This window comes from Moschus berezovskii, chromosome 21, assembly GCF_049115385.1.
Source record: "Moschus berezovskii isolate FMDL1 chromosome 21, NW_MosBer_1.0, whole genome shotgun sequence".
Classification (NCBI taxonomy): domain Eukaryota; kingdom Metazoa; phylum Chordata; class Mammalia; order Artiodactyla; family Moschidae; genus Moschus; species Moschus berezovskii.
Window position 1 is genome coordinate 57385635 of NC_142480.1, and position 25462 is coordinate 57411096.

At 44.2% G+C, this 25462-nt stretch overlaps 1 protein-coding gene across 2 annotated transcripts in view; it reads left to right on the forward strand.

The window, feature by feature from the left end:
• MCTP2 (multiple C2 and transmembrane domain containing 2) overlaps nt 1-25462 on the forward strand; it is a 284499-nt gene that overhangs the window by 73454 nt on the left and 185583 nt on the right. For both annotated transcript variants that reach the window (XM_055417730.2, XM_088829687.1), the window contains exons 3-4: nt 16679-16741; nt 17874-17982. In XM_055417730.2, the coding sequence (XP_055273705.2) occupies nt 16679-16741; nt 17874-17982 (172 nt within the window). The remainder of the gene's footprint in view (nt 1-16678; nt 16742-17873; nt 17983-25462) is intronic.

The window sequence follows — 25462 nt, forward strand, 5'->3', positions numbered from 1 at the left end:
AAGGTGATAGCCTATCATGGTTGCCTGACAACCAGATTGCCTCCTGGATGTGACTATGTATGCCCCGCCTCTGATGGATGGAAGTGGTCCTACTGTCTCTTTCCCGTTGCTCTCATCACCGAGACTCAGGGCTCGAGATGCTAAAACACACTGCCACCACCGCTGTGTGTTCGGCCAGCTGTGTAGAAGTCAGTCTCTCTTGTTAGACTGGAAGAGCAGAGATGATGTCTTCTTCCTTTTCTCCCAGTCTTTCAGCAGACCTAACTGATGTAAAATATATTGATTCACTTTGTGTCTGAAGTTGACTGCTCTGTGCTGGGGGCCATAGAGATTCAGTTTGCTCGGGGGAAATGCTGACCACGGGGACCCTGAGTGGGTAGGTAAGTTCTGAAGGCATTCCCAAATGCGTCCTTTTATATGAAGAAGATAAAATTAGGGGGACTCAAAGGGAGAGTCACTTATTTTTTCTTCTTTTTATCTTGCTGTTTTTTTCTTGCTTCTTTCTCCTGTCAGCATTCTCACCAGTAGATATTTTACAAGGTACTTTTTCATGGTTAAGGATTTAGAAAATACAGAATCACCTCTGGTTCTCGTCCTTGGTGTTGATGATGGAATTGAGACGAGACCCAATTACGGAAACAGTGGCCAGCACTCTGAGGCAGTCTCTAGACAGTGTGAGATAACCAGCCGTTTGAGATGAAAGGGGAGCTGAGAGATTGCTCTGAGTATGTGGCTGGAAAGGCCTGAAGCAAACGTGTTTTGAGATTAAGACTCAGATAGGTGGGGAATAAATCCAAGTAGTTAAGGTTGTTGTTTATGACACTAGAAAAATAGAATGCTCATAGCCCGATATGTGGCAATCGCAAGTGCCTAATGAGGACTCACTGTTAAGATTATGGTTGTATTTATTACTGTTATTATTTTTATCATTACCTTTTCAGCATGAAGTCGAGGGCCAAAGAGGTTGAAAGACTTGCCTAATATCCAACTAGTAAGTGTCAGAGCCGGGAACTAAATCCAGGATTGTTTGACTCTAAAGCCCGTGTGCAAAACTCTGTATCTATCAGGGGTTTAGAGAAATGTAGATCTGAAGTTCAGAAGAACTCAGAGATAGTGATCTAGAAGGAGTTGATCGTCAAAGGAAGATATTTGTTTTTCTGTGTCCTCTATGCCCTTTTAAATCCCCCTTTAAGTTACAGTGATGGAATGGTTTATTATCATGGTCTGTAGCTAATAATCCTGAATGGAAGGATTAGTACCATCCCTGCCCCACCATCCATGTAACCCCACAATGGGGTACCTCCTTCCCTAACACTCTGACAGTTGGAGTTTTGAATAGCTCACTTTGGTGCAAGCTTATGTGGAGTGGTTTAGAGGAGTACCTTATTGGGATAGTTCCAGAAACTCTGCTTGGCAACCACAGAGCTTCAGTTTAGTGACCACAGAGAAGCACGATGACAAACCACAGAGGAGAGGAAACAACCGACAGCTTGCAGAATTAAACAAGGGCGTCGGTTTCTTGACGCTTCAGTTACGTGTTCTTTACTGTTTCTGTTTTATGTCAGAAATCATTGCTCAACATAAATGATGTCAGTGAGACAAGTGTGTAAACCGTGCCCAAGGGTCCTTCATGGAATTGTTCCCATTTTTCTTTTTCCCTCCCTGCTTCTCATACCTGCTGTGTGCTGATCCTGCCCTGAGACACTGGGAACACAGCAGTCAACAAAGCAGACCACAGTGATTTCCTCCTGGAGATCCTTTTCTAGATGGTGGTGGGCTTCAGATGTATTCAAAAAGTGACAGATTGGATGGAGAAAAATAAAGCAGAGGAAGTATTTAGGAGTCCTGAGATGGAGGTGTGAACATTTTGAACACAGTGGTCAGGAAACATCTCTTCTGAGAAGAAAACATTTATACAAGACCTAGAGGAGGTGAGAAAGCAAGTGTCGGGAGAAAAAGCATTTCTGAAATAGAGACAGCATACAGATTCCAGGGAGGTAGAAATGTGTCTGGTGTGTCAGAGACAGCAGGGAAGCAGGGTGACTAGAGAAGATGGTGGGAGGTGTCAGGGTTACTTCTGAGGATATAGCACAGGGGCTTTCCCATCCTGCCAGCCGACTCTGCTACCATAGCAACCATCCGGGATGCTGGATGAGCAGATGCAAAGGGACCCTGTGGGCTGGGTGCTGTGTTTGTTCACAGGCAGGGCAGGATGGATCAGTAGCATGCAGTGATGCTTGCTATACCTGCTGTGGACACTGGGGATAGCAATAAGTGAGTTTGCCTCAGATTGGAGTTGTGGAGGAAGCAGGTACAGGTTAATAAGCTGAGAGATAGAGGAAGACAGCTCCATCCTGAGATCTGCCTTGACTGTGTACGTATGTGTGTATTAGTCGCTACGGCGTGTCCAACTCTTTGTGATCCTGTGAACTGCAGCCCACCAGGCTCCTCTGTCCATGAGATTGTCCAGGCAAGCGTACTGGTTCAGTTCAGTCGCTCAGTTGTGTCCAACTCTTTGTGACCCCATGGACTGCAGCACACCAGGCCTCCCTGTCCATCACCAACTCCTGGAGTTTACTCAAACTCATGTCCATTGAGTAGGTGATGCCATCCAACCATCTCATCCTCTGTCGTCCCCTTCTCCTCTTGTCTTCAATCTTTCCCAGCATCAGGGTCTTTTCAGATGAGTCAGTTCTTCGCATCAGCAGGCCAAAGTATTGGAGTTTCGTCTTGAGCCTCAGCCCTTCCAATGAATATTCAGGACTGATTTCCTTTAGGATGGATTGGTTGGATCTCCTTGCAGAAATTTGTGTGCACCAGGACCCAGGAGAAAGGAGCAGTGACCCCACAAGAGACTGACCCAGACTTGCCTGTGAGTGTCCAGGAGTCTCCAGCAGAGGTGTGGACTGGTGGCGGCCTGCTGCAGGGCTGGGGGCACTGAGTTTAGCAGTTCATGCCGTTTGAAGGAGCTCACCATTATCTTCATTACCTCTGCCAGTTTGTCCCCTCTTAAATAACAGGGAGGGAACACGGCCCCACCCATCAACATAAAATTGGATTAAAGATTTACTGATCATGGCCCCGCCCATCAGAACAAGACCCAGTTTTCCCATCAGTCAGTCTCTCCCATCAGGAAGCTTCCATAAGCTTCTTATTCTTCTTCATCAGAGGGCAGACAGACTGAAAACCACAGTCACAGCAAACTAACCAATCTGATCACATGGACCACAGCCTTGTCTAACTCAATGAAACTATGAGCCATACCATGTAGGGCCATCCAAGAAGGACGGGTCATGGTGGAGAGGTCTGACAGAATGTGGTCCACTGGAGAAGGCAGTGGCAAACCACTTCAGTATTCTTGCCTTGAGAACCCCATGAACAGTATGAAAAGGCAAAAAGATAGGACACTGAAAGATGAACTCCCCAGGTCGGTAGGTGCCCAGTATGCTCCTGGAGATCAGTGGAGAAATAACTTCAGAAAGAATGAAGTGACAGAGTCAAAGCATACTAGAGTGGGTTGCTGTTTCCTCCTCCAGGGGATCTTCCTGACCCAGGGATCAAACTCATGTCTCCTACATCTTCTTCATTGCAGGCGGATTCTTCATCACTGTACCACTTTGGAAGCCCTACCTTGATGGTCTGTCTGCCACTATAAGAGTGTCGGAGGGGAGGGATGATCAGATTGAAGGGGTGGACTTGGGTTACTGACCACCTTCATTGAGTTGTTTTCTTCAGTCTTCCCAAACACATCCACTGTCTTCATAGTAACACCGATTTAATAGCACCCTGAGAGGTTATGTGGAAGGAACTCTGCTAAGTGCTGTGTAAAGGTCATCTGGTTGGGCCACATATGTTGGACTCACTCTTTATACAGACAGCCTTGTACAGTGACTGGTCAAAAGAAGGAACTTGGGTAGGTATCTTTGAAGGAATGAATTTTTCTCCTCATAGCCTGTAAGGATAATCAATTTTTTTTGCCCCTTTTAGAGATGCTCCTGTGGCTGTGAACTTTAAGTAAACTTTTCTTTTTTTTTAATTTTTAAAAAATTATTATTATTATTTTTTATTTTTTTATTTTACAATATTATATTGGTTGGTTTTGCCATACATTGACATGAATTCGCCCCAGGTGTACATGAGTTCCCCCTCCTGAACCCCCCTCTCACCTCCCTCCTCCCTTTATCCTCCCTCTGGGTCATCCCCGCACACCAGATCCTGTAACATGCATTGACCCTGAACTGCTGATTCGTTTCACATATGACAACATACATGTTTCAATGTCATTCTCTCAAATCATCCCACCCTCACCCTCTCCCACAAAGTCCCAAAGACTGTTCGATACAACTGTGTCTCTTTTGCTGTCTCGTATACAGGGTTATATTTCCATCTTTCTAAATTCCATACGTATGTGTTAGTATACTGTATTGGTGCGTTTCTTTCTGTCTTACTTCACTCTGTATAATAGGCTCCAGTTTCATCCACCTCATTAGAACTGATTCAGATGCATTCTTTTTAATGGCTGAGTAACACTCCATTGTGTATATGTACCAAAGCTTTCTTATCCATTCATCTGCAGATGGACATCTAGGTTGCTTCCATGTCCTCGCTATTATAAACAGTGCTGCGATGAACATTGGAGTACATGTGTCTCTTTCAATTCTGGTTTCCTCGGTGTGTATGCCCAGAAGTGCGATTGCTGGATCATATGGCAGTTCTATTTCCAATTTTTTGAGGAATCTCCACACTGTTCTCCATAGTGGCAGTACTAGTTTGCATTCCCACCAACAGTGTAAGAGGGTTCCCTTCTCTCCACACCCTCTCCAGCATTTATTGCATGTAGACTTTTGGATAGCAGCCATTCTGACTGATGTGAAATGGTATCTCATTTTGGGTTTGATTTGCATTTCTCTGATTATGAGGGATGTCGAGCATTTTTTCATGTGTTTGTTAGCCATCTGTATGTCTTCTTTGGAGAAATGTCTGTTTAGTTCTTTGGCCCATTTTTTGATTGGGTCATTTATTTTTCTGGAATTGAGCTGCAGGAGCTGCTTATATATTTTGGAGATTAATCCTTTATCAGTTGCTTCATTTGCTATTATTTTCTCCCATTCTGAAGGCTGTCTTTTCACCTTGCTTAGAGTTTCCTTTGCTGTGCAGAAGCTTTTGATTTTAATTAGGTCCCATGTGTTTATTTTTGCTTTTATTTCCAATATTCTGGGAGGTGGGTCTTGGAGGATCCTGCTGTGATTTATGTCAGAGAGTGTTTTGCCTACGTTCTCTTCTAGGAGTTTTATAGTTTCTGGTCTTACATTTAGCTCTCTAATCCATTTTGAGTTTATTTTGGTGTATGGTGTTAGGAAGTGTTCTAGTTTCATTCTTTTACAAGTGGCTGACCAGTTTTCCCAGCACCACTTGTTAAAGAGACTGTCTTTTCTCCATTGTACATTCTTGCCTCCTTTGTCAAAGATAAGGTGTCCATAGGTGTGTGGATTTATCTCTGGGCTTTCTATTTTGTTCCATTGATCAATATTTCTGTCTTTATGCCAGTACCATACTGTCTTGATGACTGTGGCTTTGTAGTAGAGCCTGAAGTCTGGCAGGTTAATTCCCCCAGTTCCATTCTTCTTCCTCAAGATTGCTTTGCCTATTCGAGGTTTTTTGTATTTCCATACAAATTGTGATATTATTTGTTCTAGTTCTGTGAAAAATATCGTTGGTAGCTTGATAGGGATTGCATTGAATGTATAAATTACTTTGGGTAGTATACTCATTTTTACAATATTTATTCTTCAAATCCACGAACACGGTATATTTCTCCATCTATTAGTGTCCTCTTTGATTACTTTCACTAGTGTTTTATAGTTTTCTATGTACAAGTCTTTTGTTTTCTTAGGTAGATATATTCCTAAGTATTTAATTCTTTTCGTTGCAACAGTGAATGGAATAGTTTCCTTAATTTCTCTATTTTCTCATTATTAGTGTATAGGAATGCTAGGGATTTCTGTGTGTTGATTTTATATCCTGCAACTTTACTGTAATCATTGATTAGCTCTAGTAGTTTTCTGGTAGAGTCTTTAGGGTTTTCTGTGTAGAGGATCATGTCATCAGCAAACAGTGAAAGTTTTACTTCTTCTTTTCCAATTTGTATTCCTTTTATGTCTTTTTCTGCTCTGATTGCTGTGGCCAAAACTTCCAGAACTATGTTGAAGAGTAGTGGTGAGAGTGGGCACCCTTGTCTTGTTCCTGACTTTAGGGGAAATGCTTTCAGTTTTTCACCATTGAGGATAATGTTTGCTGTGGGTTTGTCATATATAGCTTTTATTATGTTGAAGTATGTCCCTTCTATTCCCACTTTCTGGAGGGTTTTTATCATAAATGGATGTTGAATTTTGTCGAAGGCTTTCTCTGCATCTATTGAGATAATCATATGATTTTTATTTTTCAGTTTGTTAATATGGTGTATTACGTTGATTGATTTGCAGATATTGAAGAATCCTTGCATTCCTGGGATAAAGCCCACTTGGTAATGATGTATGACCTTCTTAATGTGTTGTTGGATTCTGATTGCTAGAATTTTGTTAAGGATTTTTGCATCTATGTTCATCAGTGATATTGGCCTGTAGTTTTCTTTTTTTGTGGGGTCTTTTCCAGGTTTTGGGATTAGGGTGATGGTGGCCTCATAGAATGAGTTTGGAAGTTTCCCTTCCTCAGCTATTTTCTGGAAGAGTTTGAGTAGAATAGCTGTCAGCTCTTCTCTAAATTTTTGGTAGAATTCAGCTGTGAAGCCGTCTGGACCTGGGCTTTGGTTTGCTGGGAGATTTTTGATTACAGCTTCAATTTCCATGCTTGTGATGTGTTTGTTCAGATTTTCTATTTCTTCCTGGTTCAGTTTTGGAAAGTTGTACTTTTCTAGGAATTTGTCCATTTCTTCCAGGTTATTCATTTTATTGCCATATAATTGCTGATAGTATTCTCTGATAGTCCTTTGTATTTCTGTGTTGTCAGTTGTGATCTCTCCATTTTCATTTCTAATTTTATTGATTTGGTTCTTCTCCCTTTGTTTCTTGATGGGTCTGGCTAGTGGTTTGTCAATTTTATTTACCTTCTCAAAGAACCAGCTTTTGGCTTTGTTGATTTTTGCTATGGTCTCTTTTGTTTCTTTTGCATTTATCTCTGCCCTAATTTTTATGATTTCTTTCCTTCTACTAACCCTGGGGTTCTTCATTTCTTCCTTTTCTAGTTGCTTTAGATGTAGAGTTAGGTTATTTAGTTGACTTTTTTCTTGTTTCTTGAGGTGTGCCTGTATTGCTATGAACTTCCCCCTTAGCACTGCTTTTACAGTGTCCCAGAGGTTTTGGGTTGTTGTGTTTTCATTTTCATTCATTTCTATGCATATTTTGATGTCTCTTTTGATTTCTTCTATAATTTGTTCATTATTCAGCAGCGTGTTGTTCAGTCTCCATATGTTGGCATTTTTAATAGTTATTCTCCTGTAATTGAGATCTAATCTTACTGCATTGTTGTCAGAAAAGATGCCTGGAATGATTTCAATTTTTTTAAATTTACCTAGGCTAGATTTATGACCCAGGATGTGATCTATCCTGGAAAAGGTTCCGTGTGCGCTTGAGAAAGAGGTGAAATTCATTGTTTTGGGGTGAAATGTCCTATAGATATCTATTAGGTCTAACTGGTCTATTGTATCATTTAAAGATTGTGTTTCCTTGTTAATTTTCTGTTTAGTTGATCTATCCATAGATGTAAGTGGGGTGTTAAAATCTCCCACTATTATTGCATTATTGTTAATTTCCCCCTTCATACTTGTTAGTAATTGTCTTACATATTGCGGTGCTCCTATGTTGGGTGCATAAATATTTAGAATTGTTATATCTTCTTCTTGGATTGATCCTTTGATCATTATGTAGTTTCCTTCTTTGTCTCTTTTCACAGCCTTTGTTTTAAAGTCTATTTTATCTGATATGAGTATTGCTACTCCTGCTTTCTTTTGGTCTCTATTTGCATGGAATATCTTTTTCCAGCCCTTCACTTTCAGTCTGTATGCGTCCCTCGTTTTGAGGTGGGTCTCTTGTAGACAACATATATGGGGGTTTTGTTTTTGTATCCATTCAGCCAGCCTTTGTCTTTTGGTTGGGACATTCAACTCATTTACGTTTAAGGTAATTATTGATAAGTACGATCCCATAGCCATTTTCTTTATTGCTTTGCATTCAAGTTTATACACTCTTTCTGTGTTTCCTGTCTAGAGAAGATCCTTTAGCATTTGTTGGAGAGCTGGTTTGGTGATGCTGAATTCCCTCAGCTTTTGCTTGTCTGTAAAGCTTTTGATTTCTCCTTCATATTTGAATGAGATCCTTGCTGGGTATAGTAATCTGGGCTGTAGGTTATTTTCTTTCATCACTTTAAGTATGTCTTGCCATTCCCTTCTGGCCTGAAGAGTTTCTGTTGAGAGATCAGCTGTTATCCTTATGGGAATCCCCTTGTGTGTTATTTGCTGCTTTTCCCTTGCTGCTTTTAATATTTGTTCTTTGTGTTTGATCTTTGTTAATTTGATTAATATGTGTCTTGGAGTATTTTGCCTTGGGTTTATCCTGTTGGGAACTCTCTGGGTTTCTTAGACTTGGGTGATTATTTCTTTCCCTATTTTAGGGAAGTTTTCAGCTATTATCTCCTCAAGTATTCTCTCATGGTCTTTCTTTTTGTCTTCTTCTTCTGGGACTCCTATGATTCGAATGTTGGAGCGTTTAACATTGTCCCAGAGGTCTCTAATACTGTCCTCATTTCTTTTAATTCATTTTTCTTTTTTCCTCTCTATTTCATTTATTTCTACAATTCTATCTTCTAGTTCGCTTATCCTGTCTTCTGCCTCTGTTATTCTACTGTTTGTTCCCTCGAGAGTGTTTCTGATCTCATCTATTGCATTATTCATTGTATATTGACTCTTTTTTATTTTTCTAAGTCCTTATTAAATCTTTCTTCCATCTTCTCAATCCTTTTCTCCAGGTTATTTATCTGTAACTCCATTTTGCTTTCAAGATTTTGAATCATTTTTCACCATCAAAATTCGAAATTCTTTATCAGGTAGATTCCCTATATCTTCTTCTTTTGTTTGTGTTGGTGGGCAATTATCTTGTTCCTTTACTTGCTGGGTATTTCTCTGCCTCTTCATCTTGCTTATATTGCTTTGCTTGGAGTGGCCTTTCCCTCTTCTTGCAGTTTGTGGAGTTCTCTTTATTACGTAGTTTCTTTGCTGTGTGTGGGGTTGGACGGGTGACTTGTCCAGGTTCCCTGGTTAGGGAAGCATGTGTCGGTGTTCTGGTGGGTGGAGCTGGATTTCTTCCCTCTCCTTTCAAAGAGAATGGGCTGGTTTTCTGGGTGCCTGATATCCTCTGCCAGTATTCAAAAGTTGTTTTGTGGACTTTACTCCACGTTCAAATGTTCTTTTGATGAATTTGTGGGGGAGAGAGTAAACTTTTCAAAGCCACAAAGCCAGGATGCAGCAGAAGTGGGATTCAGACTTGGATGTTTTCAGCTCCAGGGCTTTGTCTACTACTGGCCAGAGCTGACTGTTGTGTATGTCAGGTGAAGGTTCTGCTTTTAGATTCTCTTGGTTCTGGGCGCAGTTGTGTGCAGTGAAGAGCAGATACCAGGTGAAGGGCTAATTAACCTCTCTTTCTTCTCTGTGGCAACCATCTAGCATCTTAGCTCTGGCTCTCAATTTGTAAATTGATAAATTACTAATGACAGCCCATGGACTTCTTATAAGAAGTTAATGCTGCTGCTGCTGCCAAGTTGCTTCAGTCATGTCTGACTCTGTGTGACCCCATAGACAGCTGACCACCAGGCTTCACGTCCCTGGCATTCTCCAGGCAAGAACACTGGCATGTGTTGCCATTTCCTTCTCCAGTGCATGAAAGTGAAAAGTGAAAGTGAAGTCGCTCAGCCATGTCCGACTCTTCGAGACCCCATGGATTGCAGCCTACCAGGCTCCTCTGTCCATGGGATTTTCCAGGCAAGAGTACTGGAGTGGGGTGCCATTGACTTCTCCAGTGTGTATTTGTCGATTATGAAGTGGTAGCCAGAGTAAAGAGGGGACCATTGTTATTTTTAAAGAATCTACTGCTAGCAGTCTTGATAATAATTATGGAAGGTCAGTGGGCACATATTGCTGAATGTGGTAAGAGAAGTTCCCTATACCACGGTTGGCAAACTTTTTCTGTAAAGGGCCAGGTAAAATACAGAGGTACAGTTTTGTGTACAGTCTTGCTCTGTAGCAGCTACTCAACCCTGGTGTTGTAGCATGAAATTAACCATAGAAAGTATATAAATACATACATAGGCAATATACAAATGGATAGGTGGGGCTGTGTTTCAGTGTTTAAACTTTATAAAGACAAGTGTTGGGCGTTAATTTGCTGGCATAGGCAGTGAGTATTCACACAGATGCACATACTTGACTTATATTTTGTGTATTAGATAATATTTTAAATAATTTTGAAGTGGGGAAAAATAAATGTGTGTACCATGATTGTATGATCAATGCTGCTGCTGCTGCTGCGTCACTTCAGTCGTGTCCGACTCTGTGTGACCCCATAGACAGAATCCCACCAGGGTCCCCCGTCCCTGGGATTCTCCAGGCAAGAACACTGGAGTGGGTTGCCATTTCCTTCTCCAATGTGTGAAAGTGAAAAATGAAAATGAAGTCGCTCAGTTTTGTCCAACCCTTAGCGACCCCATGGACTGCAGCCTACCAGGTTCCTCCATCCATGGGATTTTCTAGGCAAGAGTACTGGAGTGGCTTGCCATTGAAACCTCCTAAAAAGTTACATGAAAATTGCATGCATGTAGACTCAGCCATTTGGTAGACCTGAACTTTTCTGAACAGGCATTCTGACTGTGACCTCTGACTGCCACCTGATTTGTGTGAGTTCCATCACCGTTTTCAAGCATCACGTAGTGGTCTGTCTAGTCATCTGCTCTCTGCCCTTCTTGCTCCTTCCTTTCCCTGTAGGGTTTTGTGTCTGTTACTACACTCGTCCTGAGTACTCAATAATGGGTTGGCCAAAAAGGTCATTTGGGTTTTTCCATCCCACCTTTTTTCCTTATTTTATTTATTTTTAATGGAAGGTAATTATACTGTTGTGTTGATTTCTGCCATCCATCAACTTGGTTCAGCCCCAGGTATGCATACGTCCCCTCCCTCCTGTTATATCCTATGGAAAAGCCCAAGCAAACTTTTTGGCCCACCAATAATAGATGTGAGTTAAGTGATTAATCCAATATGTATTATATATGTCATTTGCTGTACTCATGTCCTTGGATAGAGTATTTCCCAGAGACCATCCAAGTGATCTTCTCAGCCAGCTTGTTACTCTTATTTAGCTTTCCTGCATGTGGGTTTACATCTTCTTCCACTACAGTTTTAAACAGTCAAAGGTTGTTTACTTTGCTTGTTATTAGACTTCCTGTGTATTCTTCGTGGTAAGATCCTTCAGACAGTCACGTGGGAGGTGATATTTGTACAAGATCACACATAGTGTAAACAAAAGAAAATGTTGTTTTTTCACATCAGTGTCTTGCTCTTAAGATCCTTGTGACTGGAGATTTTCTTTTCCTTTTTTAAACAATTGACCCATCCATGCAAATATCTCCCATTTTAATAAGTCATGTAGTTTTGTGTGTTTTACCTTTCCATAAATTATACCTTAAAGGAAGATAAAATGGAAATATTGATGTAAATTTGCTGTCATTAAAAAAAAGAAAACCTACGCGTATGCACGCACACATGCAAACACACACAAATTCTGCGTACCCAAAAGGCGACAGGGAGAGTTGTGTGAGAGGTGACTGGCCTTCTGCCAACATGTTAGTGCCGAGTTTCTGGATGTTGTGTATAATTAGAGAGTTTTGTCATATGAAGACTTTTCATCACTGATGATACTCAAGATTATTTGTCTTTTCCTGAGTATGGCCTTGGAAACATTTGTTTAAAATGGTTAAAACTAGTGCCTAATGGATAAACAAAGTATAAGTAAGTGAGTAAGTGAAGTCGCTCAGTCATGTCTGACTCTTTGCGACCCCATGGACTGTAGCCTATCAGGATCCTCTGTCCATGGGGTTTTCCAGGCAATGGGTTGCCATTTCCTTCTCCAAAACAAACTATAGTACACTCATAATTGTGGAATGCCATTCAGCAATTTAAAAAATTCCCAGTTTGAATGGATTTCAGAGGCACTGTGCTGAGTTGAAAGATGTTCAGTTGAATTCAGTCGCTCAGTCATGTCCAACTCTTTGTGACCTCATGAACTGCAGCACAACAGGCCTCCTTGTCCATCACCAACTCCTGGAGTTCACCCAAACCCATGTCCATTGAGTTGGTGATGCCATCCAACCATCTCATCCTCTGTTTTCCCTTTCTCCTTCTGCCTTCAATCTTTCCCAGCATCAGGGTCTTTTCAAGTGAGTCAGCTCTTCACATCAGTTCAGTTTAGTTCAGTCACTCAGTCGTGTCCGACTCTCCGCGACCCCATGAATCACAGCACGCCAGGCCTCCCTGTCCATCACCAACTCCCGGAGTTCACTCAAACTCATGTCCATCGAGTCGGTGATGCCATCCAGCCATCTCACTCTCTGTCGTCCCCTTCTCCTCCCGCCCCCAATCCTTCCCAGCATCAGAGTCTTTTCCAGTGAGTCAACTCATCGCATGAGGTGGCCAAAGTATTGGAGTTTCAGCTTTAGCATCAGTCCTTCCAATGAACACCCAGGATCGATCTCCCTTAGAATGGACTGGTTGGATCTCCTTGCAGTCCAAGGGACTCTCAAGAGTCTTCTCCAACACCACAGTTCAAAAGCATCAGTCCTTCTGCGCTCAGCTTTCTTTATAGTCCAACTCTCACATCCATACACTATGACTACTGGAAAAACCATAGCCTTGACTAGACAGACCTTTGCTGGCAAAGTAATGTCTCTGCTTTTTAATATACTATCAAGGTTGGTCATAACTTTCCTTCCACGGAGTAAGCATCTTTTAATTTCATGGCTGCAGTCACCATCTGCAGTCATTTTGGAGCCCAGAAAAATAAAGTCAGCCACTATTTCCCCATCTATTTGCCATGAAGTGATGGGACCAGATGCCATGATCTGAGTTTTCTGAATGTTGAGCTTTAAGCGAACTTTTTCACTCTCCTCTTTCACTTTCATCAAGAGGCTCTTTAGTTTTTCTTCACTTTCTGCCAGAAGGGTGGTGTCATCTGCATATCTGAGGTTATTGATATTTCTCCCAGCAATCTTGATTCCAGCTTGTGCTTCTTCCAGCCCAGCATTCCTCATGATGTACTCTGCATATAAGTTAAATAAGCAGGGTGACAATATACAGCCTTGACATACTCCTTTTTCTATTTGGAACCAGTCTGTTGTTCCATGTCCAGTTCTAACTTGCTTCCTAACCTGCATATAGGTTTCAGTGTTGCTGCTGCTGCTGCTGATAATTCACTTCAGTCGTGTCCGACTCTGTGTGACTCCGTAGATGGCAGCCGACGAGGCTCCGCCGTCCCTGGGATTCTCCAGGCAAGAACACTGGAGTGGGTTGCCATTTCCTTCTCCAGTGCATCAAAGTGAAAAGTGAAAATGAAGTCGCTCAGTCGTGTCCGACTAGTAGCGACTAGTGTTCAGTTCAGTCCAGTCGCTCAGTCGTGTCCAACTCTTTGCGACCCCATGAATCCCAGTGGCTAGTGTTAACCAGTGTCAAAAGTTTGCATACGTATGATATTCTGAAAAAAGATGAAGCTGTAGGATAAGAACAGGTCAGTGACTGCCATGTAGTAGGGAGAGGGAACAACTGGATCACAATGGGATCACATGCAGGATTTTTTTTGGGGGGGAACTGTTCTGTCCTAATACTGGTGGTAGTTACACACATACATACATATATGAAAATATCATCATAGTATACACACATGTAAGAAGCCAGTTTCACTATGTGTTAACTTTTTTAAAGTAAAATTTAAAAAGAAAAATTAGAGTGCTTGATTATGCTTGTTGAGAACAACAACAAAAATCTCAAGATAGCAGATACCAAGTATTCCTACAAGAAAAATACTGATTGTAATTTTTTAATGAAAAATTTGCCAATTTGTTAGTAGGTTTACAAAAAAGCTGAAAATAATGCAGTTTTTTCTCAATGAATAAATCCTTTGGCTCCATACAGAATGTAAGGAAATGTTCAGTTATGTGTTCCCCAGCGGCTATAACCTGGTCCTCCTTTGCTTCTGTAGGCCTTTCCTGTCTTCTTTATGGTGATCACTTTCCTTCCTTGGAGTGTACATACAACGGGTGACAGTTACAGGGGCCATGGGAACCATAACTTTAAGTTCTATGACTTTTCTGTGAGTAAAACCAGCTATCATGTTGAATTAATGTCATTTTTCACATCTAATTTCCATGTTATTCTAAGCAGAAGACTTATCGTGTATTTGAAGGAAAGCCCCGTGATCGTTTCTGATAGCCTGTAAATGATGGTGGGGATGTGGGCTCATTTGTCACTTCATGAGCGTTATCATTAGTTGTCACTTCATCAGTTATCATTAAGTGCAGGGAGGCCTCTCTTGGGAGAGTGTGTAGGTGTGCTGGTTTAGGAATGATGCTTCTTAGGGAACATTCTCTCTCCTGTTTGGTTGTGGAAGATATTGGGCCCCCTGTTACTGAGCTCATAACCACTCACTCTAAACAGGAATTCTGATCCCAGTGCCAGTGGTTTTGCAGAAGTGCCTTCAAATAGGATTGATTCAGTGGGGCGTTGATTTGTTTCATGAAACTCGAGACACTAACAGGGTGATCACATAGCAGATGTTACTTGTTGGCTCTGCGCTTGAAGACCTGATTGGGCCATTTTTGGTTTTGCAGATCAGGTAGAGGAGGAATTGCTTAGCTTCCAGGAGATGACTGTGGGGGATGCCGTAGTGTAAAAGGCATAAGGAGACATCTTCTGAACTTGAGAGAGTTGAGTTTGAAATATTGATCATCCTCCTAAAGCAGCCCTCAGGATGTCCTGTCTCACTTTCCTGGGTGTCATCTTACACGTAACACAGTAGATGTTAACCAACCAGACGAGAGGTGACCAGAGGCCCGGCTGCTTCCTTCCTTGTCTGCTCCCGGGATCAAGCCCACACTGGGAGGGGTGGGTCGTCGTGGCCCTTCCATAGCTAGGGCTCCCAGTGACGAAAGTGCTGGGGTCCTCAGAGAAAGGTCCAAGTGCCTGCCATCACCCTGGGTCCTGAGTGAAATGTGTTCACAGTTGAGGGACATTTGACTAAGCCTGGGAGAAAGAGGCAGCTGTGATGGCAGCAGCTCAGGTGCAAGCGTCTGTGGGAGCACCCCTGTGCTCACTGAGGGCTGATGAGGCCCCACGAGACTTGTGATCGGGGCTCGTTCCTGCAGCATGTACAGGGGGTGGACCAGGAAGCCCCTGCTTGTTTGCAGCCCTTGGTCAGCCCTCGTAGCATCCGAAGAAATGCCCTTTTGCTCTAGAATCCAGGTTCTGTTTGCCTAAGCTCCACTCGAGAGAAAGAGACGGACAGAGATAGAGGCAGTGTCCTGGAAGCCAGTCTGCCTTCCATCCAGGCAGGCTCTCTGAATTGAGCCTGCTGTGCCAAGGATCAGTGACCACAGTGCCTCTAGTCCCCAGCTTCACCCCTGCAGAGCTTCAGGGTCATCTGAGCAAATTCTGCAGGACTGCTGCCTGTGTCTGAATTTACCCACAACTTCAGAGTTACCCAACCTTGTTTGGAGGGAGAAATCTCATGTTTTCCCATAGGAAAATGAGCCCCAGCTAATGGGTCCAAGAAACGGGGACACGCCCCAGGTGTGGGAGGCCTTTTGCCTATTTCGCCTCCACTGTCTGTGCCTTTTCATGTAGGCATCTAGCCTCACATCAAGCCCAGAACCTTCATAAAATCCCAGAGCTCCTCGGGACCTCACATTTGTGAATAAAAACTGATAAGAGTGCAGATGTCTACTGCGTCCCATACTTACTGCTGAGCCATACTCGCTTAATTGCCCAGTGGCATCATTTCCTGGTTATCGCAGGCATATTTAAATCGGGAAATACAGACACCTCCCCACCTGAGATTGTTTGTTGAGAATCTGAATTTCCTTATTGGGCCTTGTTCATGAGGTTATGGTTGGAGGAAGGTCTTTGTGATCATGTTTGAAATGGGTCCTACCTGACTGATGAGCTCAGGTCTCTGGTACCTGTTCTACCCTTTTCTCCTTTATGGCGGGGGTCCAGGCAGGCCCCTGATGGAGGGACCTGGCAGGATGGACCTTGATGCTCCCACTGCCTCCCCTGGGACAAAGATGCTGGCATGCTGATGACTTGCGTGAACCCATAGATGTGCTGCGCCCCACGTGAGAGTAGAATCGGCCTTATCTACTTGCTGATCAGTGACTAAGAGGGCAGAGGCTGTAGCCTCATGGACTCCGGTGAGTCAGCCTTTTACTGCCAAGACTCACCACACGCTCTGGAAGGCAGCCCCTACATCTGAAACTGAGTGTGTTAAATGGCAGCTTCAACGGGAAATACCCGATAAACAATATCCTTGTGGGTGGATATTCTTTTGCTATTTCAAAGCAGAGTTGTTATTCTTTTTTTTCTTCTTGTTGACAGAAGCTCTGTGGAAGTGGTGATCTGAATGCTGCTCTGACATCTCAACATTTCGAAGAGCAATCTGTAAGTGACATTCCTTAAAAACAAACACTAAGTACTATAAATATTCCCTATCAAATGTTTGGATCTTTGCCTCTTTTTATTTCTAAAGGATGTGGAACTGTAGTCACCCACAAAGACAGGCCCTGCAGATTGTGGCTGGAAAAGATGAATTCAGTGTCTATTGATTTGTCAGAGGGGAATAGATTCTTCTAAAAATACAGGGCCATGAGAATGAGGGAGATGAGGCAGGAGACAAGCTGTTCTGAAGGGCTTTGAAATATGGACCGAGAAACTTTCAAAAGAAGGCTGGTTGAGGGTGACTTAGCCGCAGATCGATTAATTGAAAGTCAGATAAGTGAACAACACATCATTTTATCGGTATGTTTTCTTTCGAAAGACACACCTTTGCTCTTTCCAAAACCTGAATTGGATTCGTTTAATAAATATTCGGAAACAGACTCGAATTTGATGTAATGGCTTATAGAAGTTGATGTGTTCCTGGAGAGGGGAGGGAACTTGGGAGAGGTGAGACTGTGCTTAAGTGCAGGAAGCACTGTAACGGGGCTCAGGGTGTGAAAGGAAAACATGCCCCAGAGAGGAAGTGTCTCCCGTGGGGACCTAGGGGGGGACATGTATTAGTGGCCATGGATCAGGAGGCTGTCACCTGAGTCGTCGTGAACTAGAATCTTTCTATTACATGTGAACTGATGGGGGGTGGTGGGCAAGGGGAGAAAAGGAGAGAGACATCCCACATCAGAGCTTGGAGGCGTGGACCAAGCCCATGGGAGCCTGCCCCACAGCTGGACCTCTGTGTGCTGAGTCCTCTCTGGGTGCTCCACCAGAAGCTGTAGGATCCTGCAGGACATGAGTGAGTTTAAGGGGATGCCAGATGTCAGCATGCAACTCATCTATTAATACTCCTCCTTGAAAATTTAATATTGCCAAACTCTTATCATGAATTCTCATAGAATCCCTCTGGGGAGAAAGATAAAGAACAGGGTAAGCATGCCATCGATGTAGGTGGGGTTGGAGGATGATGCCGGAAGATTTGCCATGATCGCAAGCATCCTTTTTCCTGAAATGAAGCAGCATTTCCACATTCTGTTTCTCAGGCCCAAGACAACTGACTTCACTTATTTCTCCCTCTGTGCAGGGTCTCAGGGAAGCTGGCGATGGCTTGAGTAACCTGCCCAGCCCTTTTGCCTACCTCCTTACCATCCACCTGAAGGAAGGTCGGAACCTCGTGGTCCGGGATCGCTGCGGTAAGGCCTGGCCCTGTGCGCTGTCAGTAACCTGGGGACCTCTTCCTCTCGGCCCTCTGTCAGCCCTGCTAGTCAGCCTTTTCTGTCTCAGCTCAGCTGGTGCTAGACTGGAGCTCTCAACCTAAATTTCTCCAGGTATCGAGCTATTTGCAGTGAGTTATTGAAACACATAAAATCTTACCGTCCTTTTCTCTGATTAAATTAATAATCATCATCAAATATGAATAACCACATAAAGTTGTAGAAGGAAACATCGCTCTAAGTGCTTTATGGGGCTTCCCTGGTAGCTCAGTGGTAAAGAATTCATGGGCAGTGTAGGAGATGTAGGTTCAATCCCTGGGTCAGGAAGATCCCCCTGGAGAAGGATATATCTGTTTTTCCTTTGTTGTCTTTTTTCATTATTTTGTCTAGAAGGTGCGATCTTTTTATTCTAAAGAATTTTGTGTCTTTCTTTGGGTTTTTGCCAGCCTCTCCAAATTTTGCCAGCTCCTCTCTTGTTTTGGAACAGCTGTGAAAAGAGGGAAGGGTCGCCCTTCTGTCTGTCTTCTCTGTCTCTTACCTTTCTTTCTCACTATTACCATTACTTTTTTTTTCAGGAAGAATTCCTTGCTGGGCCTTCCAGCTCACTCATTTTCTCATTAAATGTTATGACCATCGTGCTATTCTGTTCATCTTTTGAGTTGTCTTTTTTTAAAAAAAATTTAGAACAGTCTATGTTTGTTTTGGACTTCCCTGGTGGCTTAGTGGTAAAGAATCTGCCTGCAGTGCAGGAGACTCACGAGATCTCTGCCAGGGTTGAGAAGATCCCCTGGAGGAGGGCATGGCAGCCCGCTCCAGTATTCTTGGAGAATCGCATGGACAGAGAACCCTGGCGGGCCGCAGTCTGTAGGGTTGCAAAGAGTCAGACACGACTGCAGTGAGTGAGCGCACACAGCATGTTTGTTTCATGCATAAGATGTTGCCGTCAGCTTTGAGAGCGTTAAGTGTACACTAAAAATCTCCTGCTTGGCGCCTCCTCCCTTGGAGATCCTTTTGTTGTGTTTCCCACTCCTCTCTTTATGTGTCCCTGTTGCCGTCTATGATGCTGTTTTTGTGTACCGTGTCCTGTCTTCACGGAGCAGCAGTGCAGTGTGCATCTGGACAGGGAGAGCCAGTCGTTGAGGCCAGCTCCTTCCTGTCCCTCCCAGTTACCAGCAGCTCCTGGTTCTCCCCTGTCATGGAAGGCCTTCCTCTCTGCCTTCGTGCCTACACTCACCATTCCTGCTTGCAAGTGCCTTTGCTGGTCACGGCTCAGCCCCAGAGGGGCAGGGCAGCGCTGGCCCACCCCGCTGCTCTGTGCGCCATGCCAAGCAGTCACGCTGGTACTTGCTCGGGCCATTTTCTGCTTCCTGCGTCTGTTGCCTCGACGCTTGGAGCTTCCCTGGGTTTCCTGCCATTCTATCCTCTTGCCTCACCTCTGTCCCTGAAACTTTTTGTGCTGTGACTTTCTTTCTACTGCTCCCGTTTAGGAGTGTGGTGTCTTCCATCAGCCTGATCTTAGCTGACTTCCATCTTTTAGGGTGTAGTTTTTTTAAAACAAAATTGTCTCTTTTTGTAATTTCTCAGGATTTCAAAATAGCAAACAAATCTCATTTTCTCCTTGTTGGGAAATAGTGTTTTCTGTCAAGTTATAATTTCTTATCTATCAATTGTGCAACTTCTTGGGTAGTGCTATTGTGTACTCTTATTATATATATAAAATGTTTGTGCTGTATTAGGTAGCTCTCTTAAGGTTATTTTGAAGGGTTTGGGGCAGATAGCATTTTGTACCTGGAATCATATCTGAGGGACATGATCATAAACCAGAGTCAGTTAACTGCCCACCCACGAATATCCCAACTCTTGTTCGGAACCCGCGATGTCTGGTGGATGCTTCCATGAAATGGTGATCATTTTAGAGCTTGACTGGGGACAGCTCATCTGGAGATTAGAAATATGTTCCACAGAGAGTTCGTTTAACCTGACTGGAAAGAAAGTGCTGTAAACCTGTAAAATACATGTCCTGTTCTAAATTTTTGAAACACTCCAAAAGTCTGTCAGTTTGGAGATGTGCCCAGACCTTGGACTTCTTCTAGGACCAGCTCCCCCTTTGCCAGTTTGCCATCTGTTGTAGCTGTTTTATCCCTTGTCTGTGTGAGTGGTCTGGCCACACTGCCCTTGCTGTGTCACACTGGCACACTTACAGCAGACACCCAGTAGATGCTCAGTAAACTCGGCAAGTGATGGAGAAAGCATCACCTGTGTCAGAAAAGGACCGGGACGGTGAGGTGTACGCACACCTGCTCCACAGCTCACTGCTTCGGCCAAAGGAGAGGCTGCGGCTTAACCCTGTCATAATAATCTCTGTCTTTATGGTCTCATCAGAGCTAAACATCATTTGACAGGTTGGCTTTATCTTTTGTCCGCCACTGTAATCCAAAGATAAATGCCTAGTAAGGAGTCTAGGTCATAACCTGTTCTAGCACCTGTGTCTTTTATAACCAGTAGTAACTGTTCCTGTCTCCTTTATTTACTGGGAAGATTAATCATTATCCATTAAGAAAACATCCCCTCCCAGAAAGTGTTTGTGACTGCATTCGTTACTGCTTGATTTTCACAGGTATTAGCGTGTGATCAGGGCACGTTGGACACCCACTGTTGATTTCTGCAGGGTCATACACTTTGGCACCTGTGCCCTGCCTCCTTTGTGTAGAGGCAGGGCACATGTCTGACGTGTCTTATCGGTCTGACAATGTTTTCTAAGGAGCCCAACTCAGAATTTTATCCAATGCAGCCCTTTGGACCAGTAGTTTTCAAAATTTAGTGAATGTCTGAGCAGCCTAGAGGACTTGTGAAAATACGCCTTGCCCATCCGCAGAGGTTTCTGATTCAGTGTGTCTGATGTGCTGCCTAAGAATTTATAGTTCTAACAGGTTCCCAGGCGATCACAGTGCAGCTGGTCCAGAAACCGTGCTGTGAGGACCACTGCTCTAGGCACTGAGCCATGGCAGGCGAACAGAAACACACACTTCTCCTGGTAGGGAGACTTTCAGTCCTCTTTTAGACATAGTATTTTCTTTTCCTGGGGCTGGACCTCATTATGCCTTTGCTCTCTTACTTAATTTGTATTCTCTGAACATAATTTAATTTCGTATTCACCTAATTAACATAATTAGGTACAAAGAGCACTGTGATGTGCCGAAATTTACACTATGTATTCTGTATTCCTTGGACTGCAAGGAGATCCAACCAGTCCATCCTAAAGGAAATCAGTCCTGAATATTCATTGGAAGGACTGATGCTGAAGCTGAAACTCCAATACTTTGGCCACCTGATGTGAAGAACTGACTCACTGGAAAAGACTCTGATGCTGGGAAACATTGAAGGCAAGGGGGAGAAGGGGACAGCAAAGGATGAGATGGTTGGATGGCATCACCAGCAAGATGGACTTGAGTTTGAGTAAACTCCTGGAGTTGGTGAAGGACAGGGAAGCCTGGCATGCTGCAGTCCATGGGGTCGCAAAGAGTTGGACACAACTGAGGGACTAAACTGATCACATGGTCTCTGATTTTCTGGATATAAGATCAATAGCTGATTGTTTCAATACTAAATGTCCTTCCAGATCTATTCAAATGGAATGTCTATCTAATCTTTTATGTTTTTCACAGACACAAGCTCCTCGTCATCTCAGAGCTATGAATGTTTTACCTCTGCAGACCATACATCTTTGTCCTTAGTGGGGTGAATGACTGATCCTCCCTGTTAATGTTGGTGCTACATTAGCGGAGTGGCCATTTTATTTATCTTCACATGTCCTGCAGTGCCATGTGTTGTGTGTGCTGACATGTCCAGCTCTTTGCAACCCCATGGCCAGACTGGTGACTTATACACACAATGCTCCTAATGCATTTTAGTTCTTCATTAGGGAAATCCAACTTAAGTTCTGACCTTCATGACAAGGAGTATTACAGACTATCGTGAAAGGGAAAACATCTGCCTTGGAGGGAACAGAGTTCCTTCATTCCCTCCTTGATTCAGCAAGTGTTTATTCAGTCCCTTCAATACATGAGCATCACACTGGACCTCGACTGGGACCTAGTGATAAAGTCTGGAAAAGAAAAAAGATATATATACAATTTAAAAATGTCACACAGATCACCAGCTTCAACCCATTTAACAGGAGTCCTAGTTCAGGTGATTGAGGTACAGAGACTTCATTGGGGACTTGCAGGGAGGCAGTGGCTGTGGCAGGTCTTGGCAGAGGACTGGGATGTGACTGTCCACTTCCTGGCTTGTGATTTCCTATGGCAACTCACTCACTCTGAAATGGAATTTACCCATCTGCAGAATGGGCACGATGCAGCTTGTCCTAAAGTGTAGTTGTGAGATTTGAGAAAGAGAAGTGTGTGTAACATAGTGGCTTCCCAGGTGGCACTGATGGTAAAGAATCCGCCTGCCAATACAGGAGATGTAAGAGACACAGGTTTGATCCCTGGGTCGGGAAGATCCCCTGGAGGAGGGCATGACAACCCACTCCAGTATTCTTTCCTGGAGAATCCCATGGACAGAGGAGCCTGGTGGGCTACAGTCCATGGAGTCACAAAGTCAGACACGAGTTGATGCAACTTAGCATGCATGCATGCATGCAGCCATAGACAATGTATAAATCAGTGGTCATGACTGTTTTCCAATACAACTTTACACTAGGCTGAATTTGATCCTTGTCCAAAATTTGTTGACCTTTGATCTAGAATATTCTTATCTGATTTTGGATATTTCCCTTGAAGAAACTGCTTTTCGGAGTAGCAAAGTATATCTTTATTTAAAATGAGGTATGAGCTGTTGAGGAGGTGATCCAAGTTGTGAAGCTCATGTTTTCTAATGCTATGTCTAGAAAGCATTTCAGTAAGGTGACATAAAATAGTGCAGAGAAGTCTAGAGATGTTGAGCGGTAAAAAGTCTTGCCACCCACCCCCTCCACCCGCCCTGTATATTTTCACTGTGCAGTAAAGTGAAATATCATATTTCTTTCAGGAAAAGATATTTCCCTCCAGCATTTGTGATTGAGGACTGGACCCTTTGTCACTTGGTCGGTCTGGAAACAGTGAGGGGAGCCTCCCAGGAACAGGCCTTCCCGGTGTAGAGTGCCGTGAACGCTTTATCTAAATTTCTCACTTCTCTGTCTCAGACACAGGGCTGGTTTGTTAAGTAGACTATCGAGGTGGGATTTTGAGATTTTTCTGGATAAAATTTGTTATACTTCAGTTCAGTTCAGTTCAGTTGCTCAATAGGAGGTTGCTAATTCTGAACGATGCCCAGGCTTAGCAATGGCATCAGGAATGCACTGTTATGTAGTTCCCACCCGGAACATCCCACGGCATTCAGCTGTCAACGACTGTACTCCTCGTACAGAATATATAGATAAGGCGCGTGGGTGTGTGTGATGTGGGTGTGTGTGGGTGTGTGGGTATGTGTGAGGTGTGTGTGTGTGTGTGTATGTGGTGTTTGTGTGTGGGGTGTGTGTGTGGGGTGTGTGTGTATGGGGGGGTGTATGTGTGTGTGTGGGGTGTGTGGGGGTGTGTGTGGGTGTGTGTGGGTATGTGTGTGGGGGGTTGTGTGTGTGGGGTGTATGTGTGGGGGGAGTATGTGTGGGGTGTGTGTGTATGGTGTGTGTGGGTGTGGGTGTGTGTGGGGTGTATGTGTGTGTGTATATGGGGGGGTTGTGTGTGTGGGATGTGTGTGTGGGGTGTGTGTGTGGGGTGTATGTGTGTGTGGTGGGTGTGGGGGTGTGGGTGTGTGTGTGTGGGGGTTGTGTGTGTGGGGTGTATGTGTGTGTGTGGGGGTGTGTGTGGGGTGTGTGTGTGGGGTGTATGTGTGGTATGTGTGTGTGTGGGGGGTGTGGGTGTGTGGGGGTGTGTGGGGGGTTGTGTGTGTGGAGTGTATGTGTGTGTGTGTGGTGTGTGTGGGGTGTGTGGTGTGTGTGTGGGGTGTATGTGTGTGGGTGTATGTGTGTGTGGGGTGTATGTGTGTGTATATGTGGGGGGATTGTGTGTGGGGGGTGTGTGTGTGTGGGGTGTGTGTGGTGTGTGTGTGTGGTGTGTGTGTGTGTGTGGGTGTATGTGTGTGTGGTGTGTGTGTGGGGGGTGTATGTCTGTGTGGGGTGTATGTGTGGGGTGTGTGTGGGGTGTGTGTGTGGGATGTATGTGTGTGTGGTATGTGGGTGTGTGTGTGGGGGGGGTGTAGGTGTGTGTGTGGGGTGTGTGGGGGTGTGGTGTGTGTGGGTGTGTGTGTGTGGTGTGTGTGTGTGGTGTGTGTGGTATGTGTGTGGGGTGTATGTGTGTGTGGTGTGTGGGGGTGTGTGTGTGTGGGTGTATGTGTGTGTGTGGTGTGTGTGTGGGGTGTATGTGTGTGTGTATATGAGGGGGTTGTGTGTGTGTGTGTGTAGTGTGTGTGTGTGGTGTGTGTGGTGTGTACACTGAGGAAACCCAGCAGAACCCAGAGTTCATTAAAAAGAACTGGAGTTAGTGAGTGACTGGAGGTGATGGACAGGGAGGCCTGGCGTGCTGTGATTCATGGGGTCGCAAAGAGTCAGACACGACTGAGCGACTGAACTGAGCTGAGAGTCACCTCGCTGTCATGGCCCTGCCCGTCTGTCCGTGAATCACCGTGGTCCTAAGGGTTGTACCATGGAGCTCTGAGAGGTTTTGAGGCGGTTGCTCTACAAGTATGGCCACATTGATGAAATTGCCTCTTACGGCTCATTTTCCTCAGGAATTTCTCTTCCACTCCCTGACATGCAGTCCTTCAAGTTTGTCTGGACCTGACCCGCTGTTGGCGAGTTCCATGCTGATTAGGCAGCCTTTCCCCGTACCCTGGGCGACCTGTGTTGCTCCAGTGGGCTTCCTAGGATTGAGCCTTACCTGGACGCTGTCAGACGCCTCGGCGCTGCCTTGAGCCCGCCTTTCTGAGCCGTCTCTAAGGGAAGCCTCGGCCCCGTCTTCGCGCTCTGCCCTGTCCTGGTATCCCTGTCGCCTGTCTGTCGGTCCCACCTTCCCTCCTTTTCTGACATTGATTTTTCCTCTGCTCTGTCTTTCTACTCCTCTTCTTCCTCCCATCTTCTTCCTTTTACTCTTTTTTTATGTTTTCCATTTACATTCTTTTTTTTTTGAGTGGGGGGAGGTTCTACAGATTGTGTTGTCTTTGACCTAAGCAGACACCTGTTTTAAGTTTTCTGAGCTCTTTTGTGACCCTAGGACTGTAGCCCACCAGACTCTTCTGTCCATTAGATTTTCCAGGCAAGCACACTGGAGTGGGTGGGCATTTTCTTCTCCAGGGGTTCTTTCCAACCCAGGGATTGAACCTGTGTCTCCTGTATTGGCAGGCAGATTCTTTACCACTGAGCCACCAGAGGAACAAGCCCCTGTGGTAATAGCTCTTCAGTTCAGTTCAGTTCAGTTCAGTT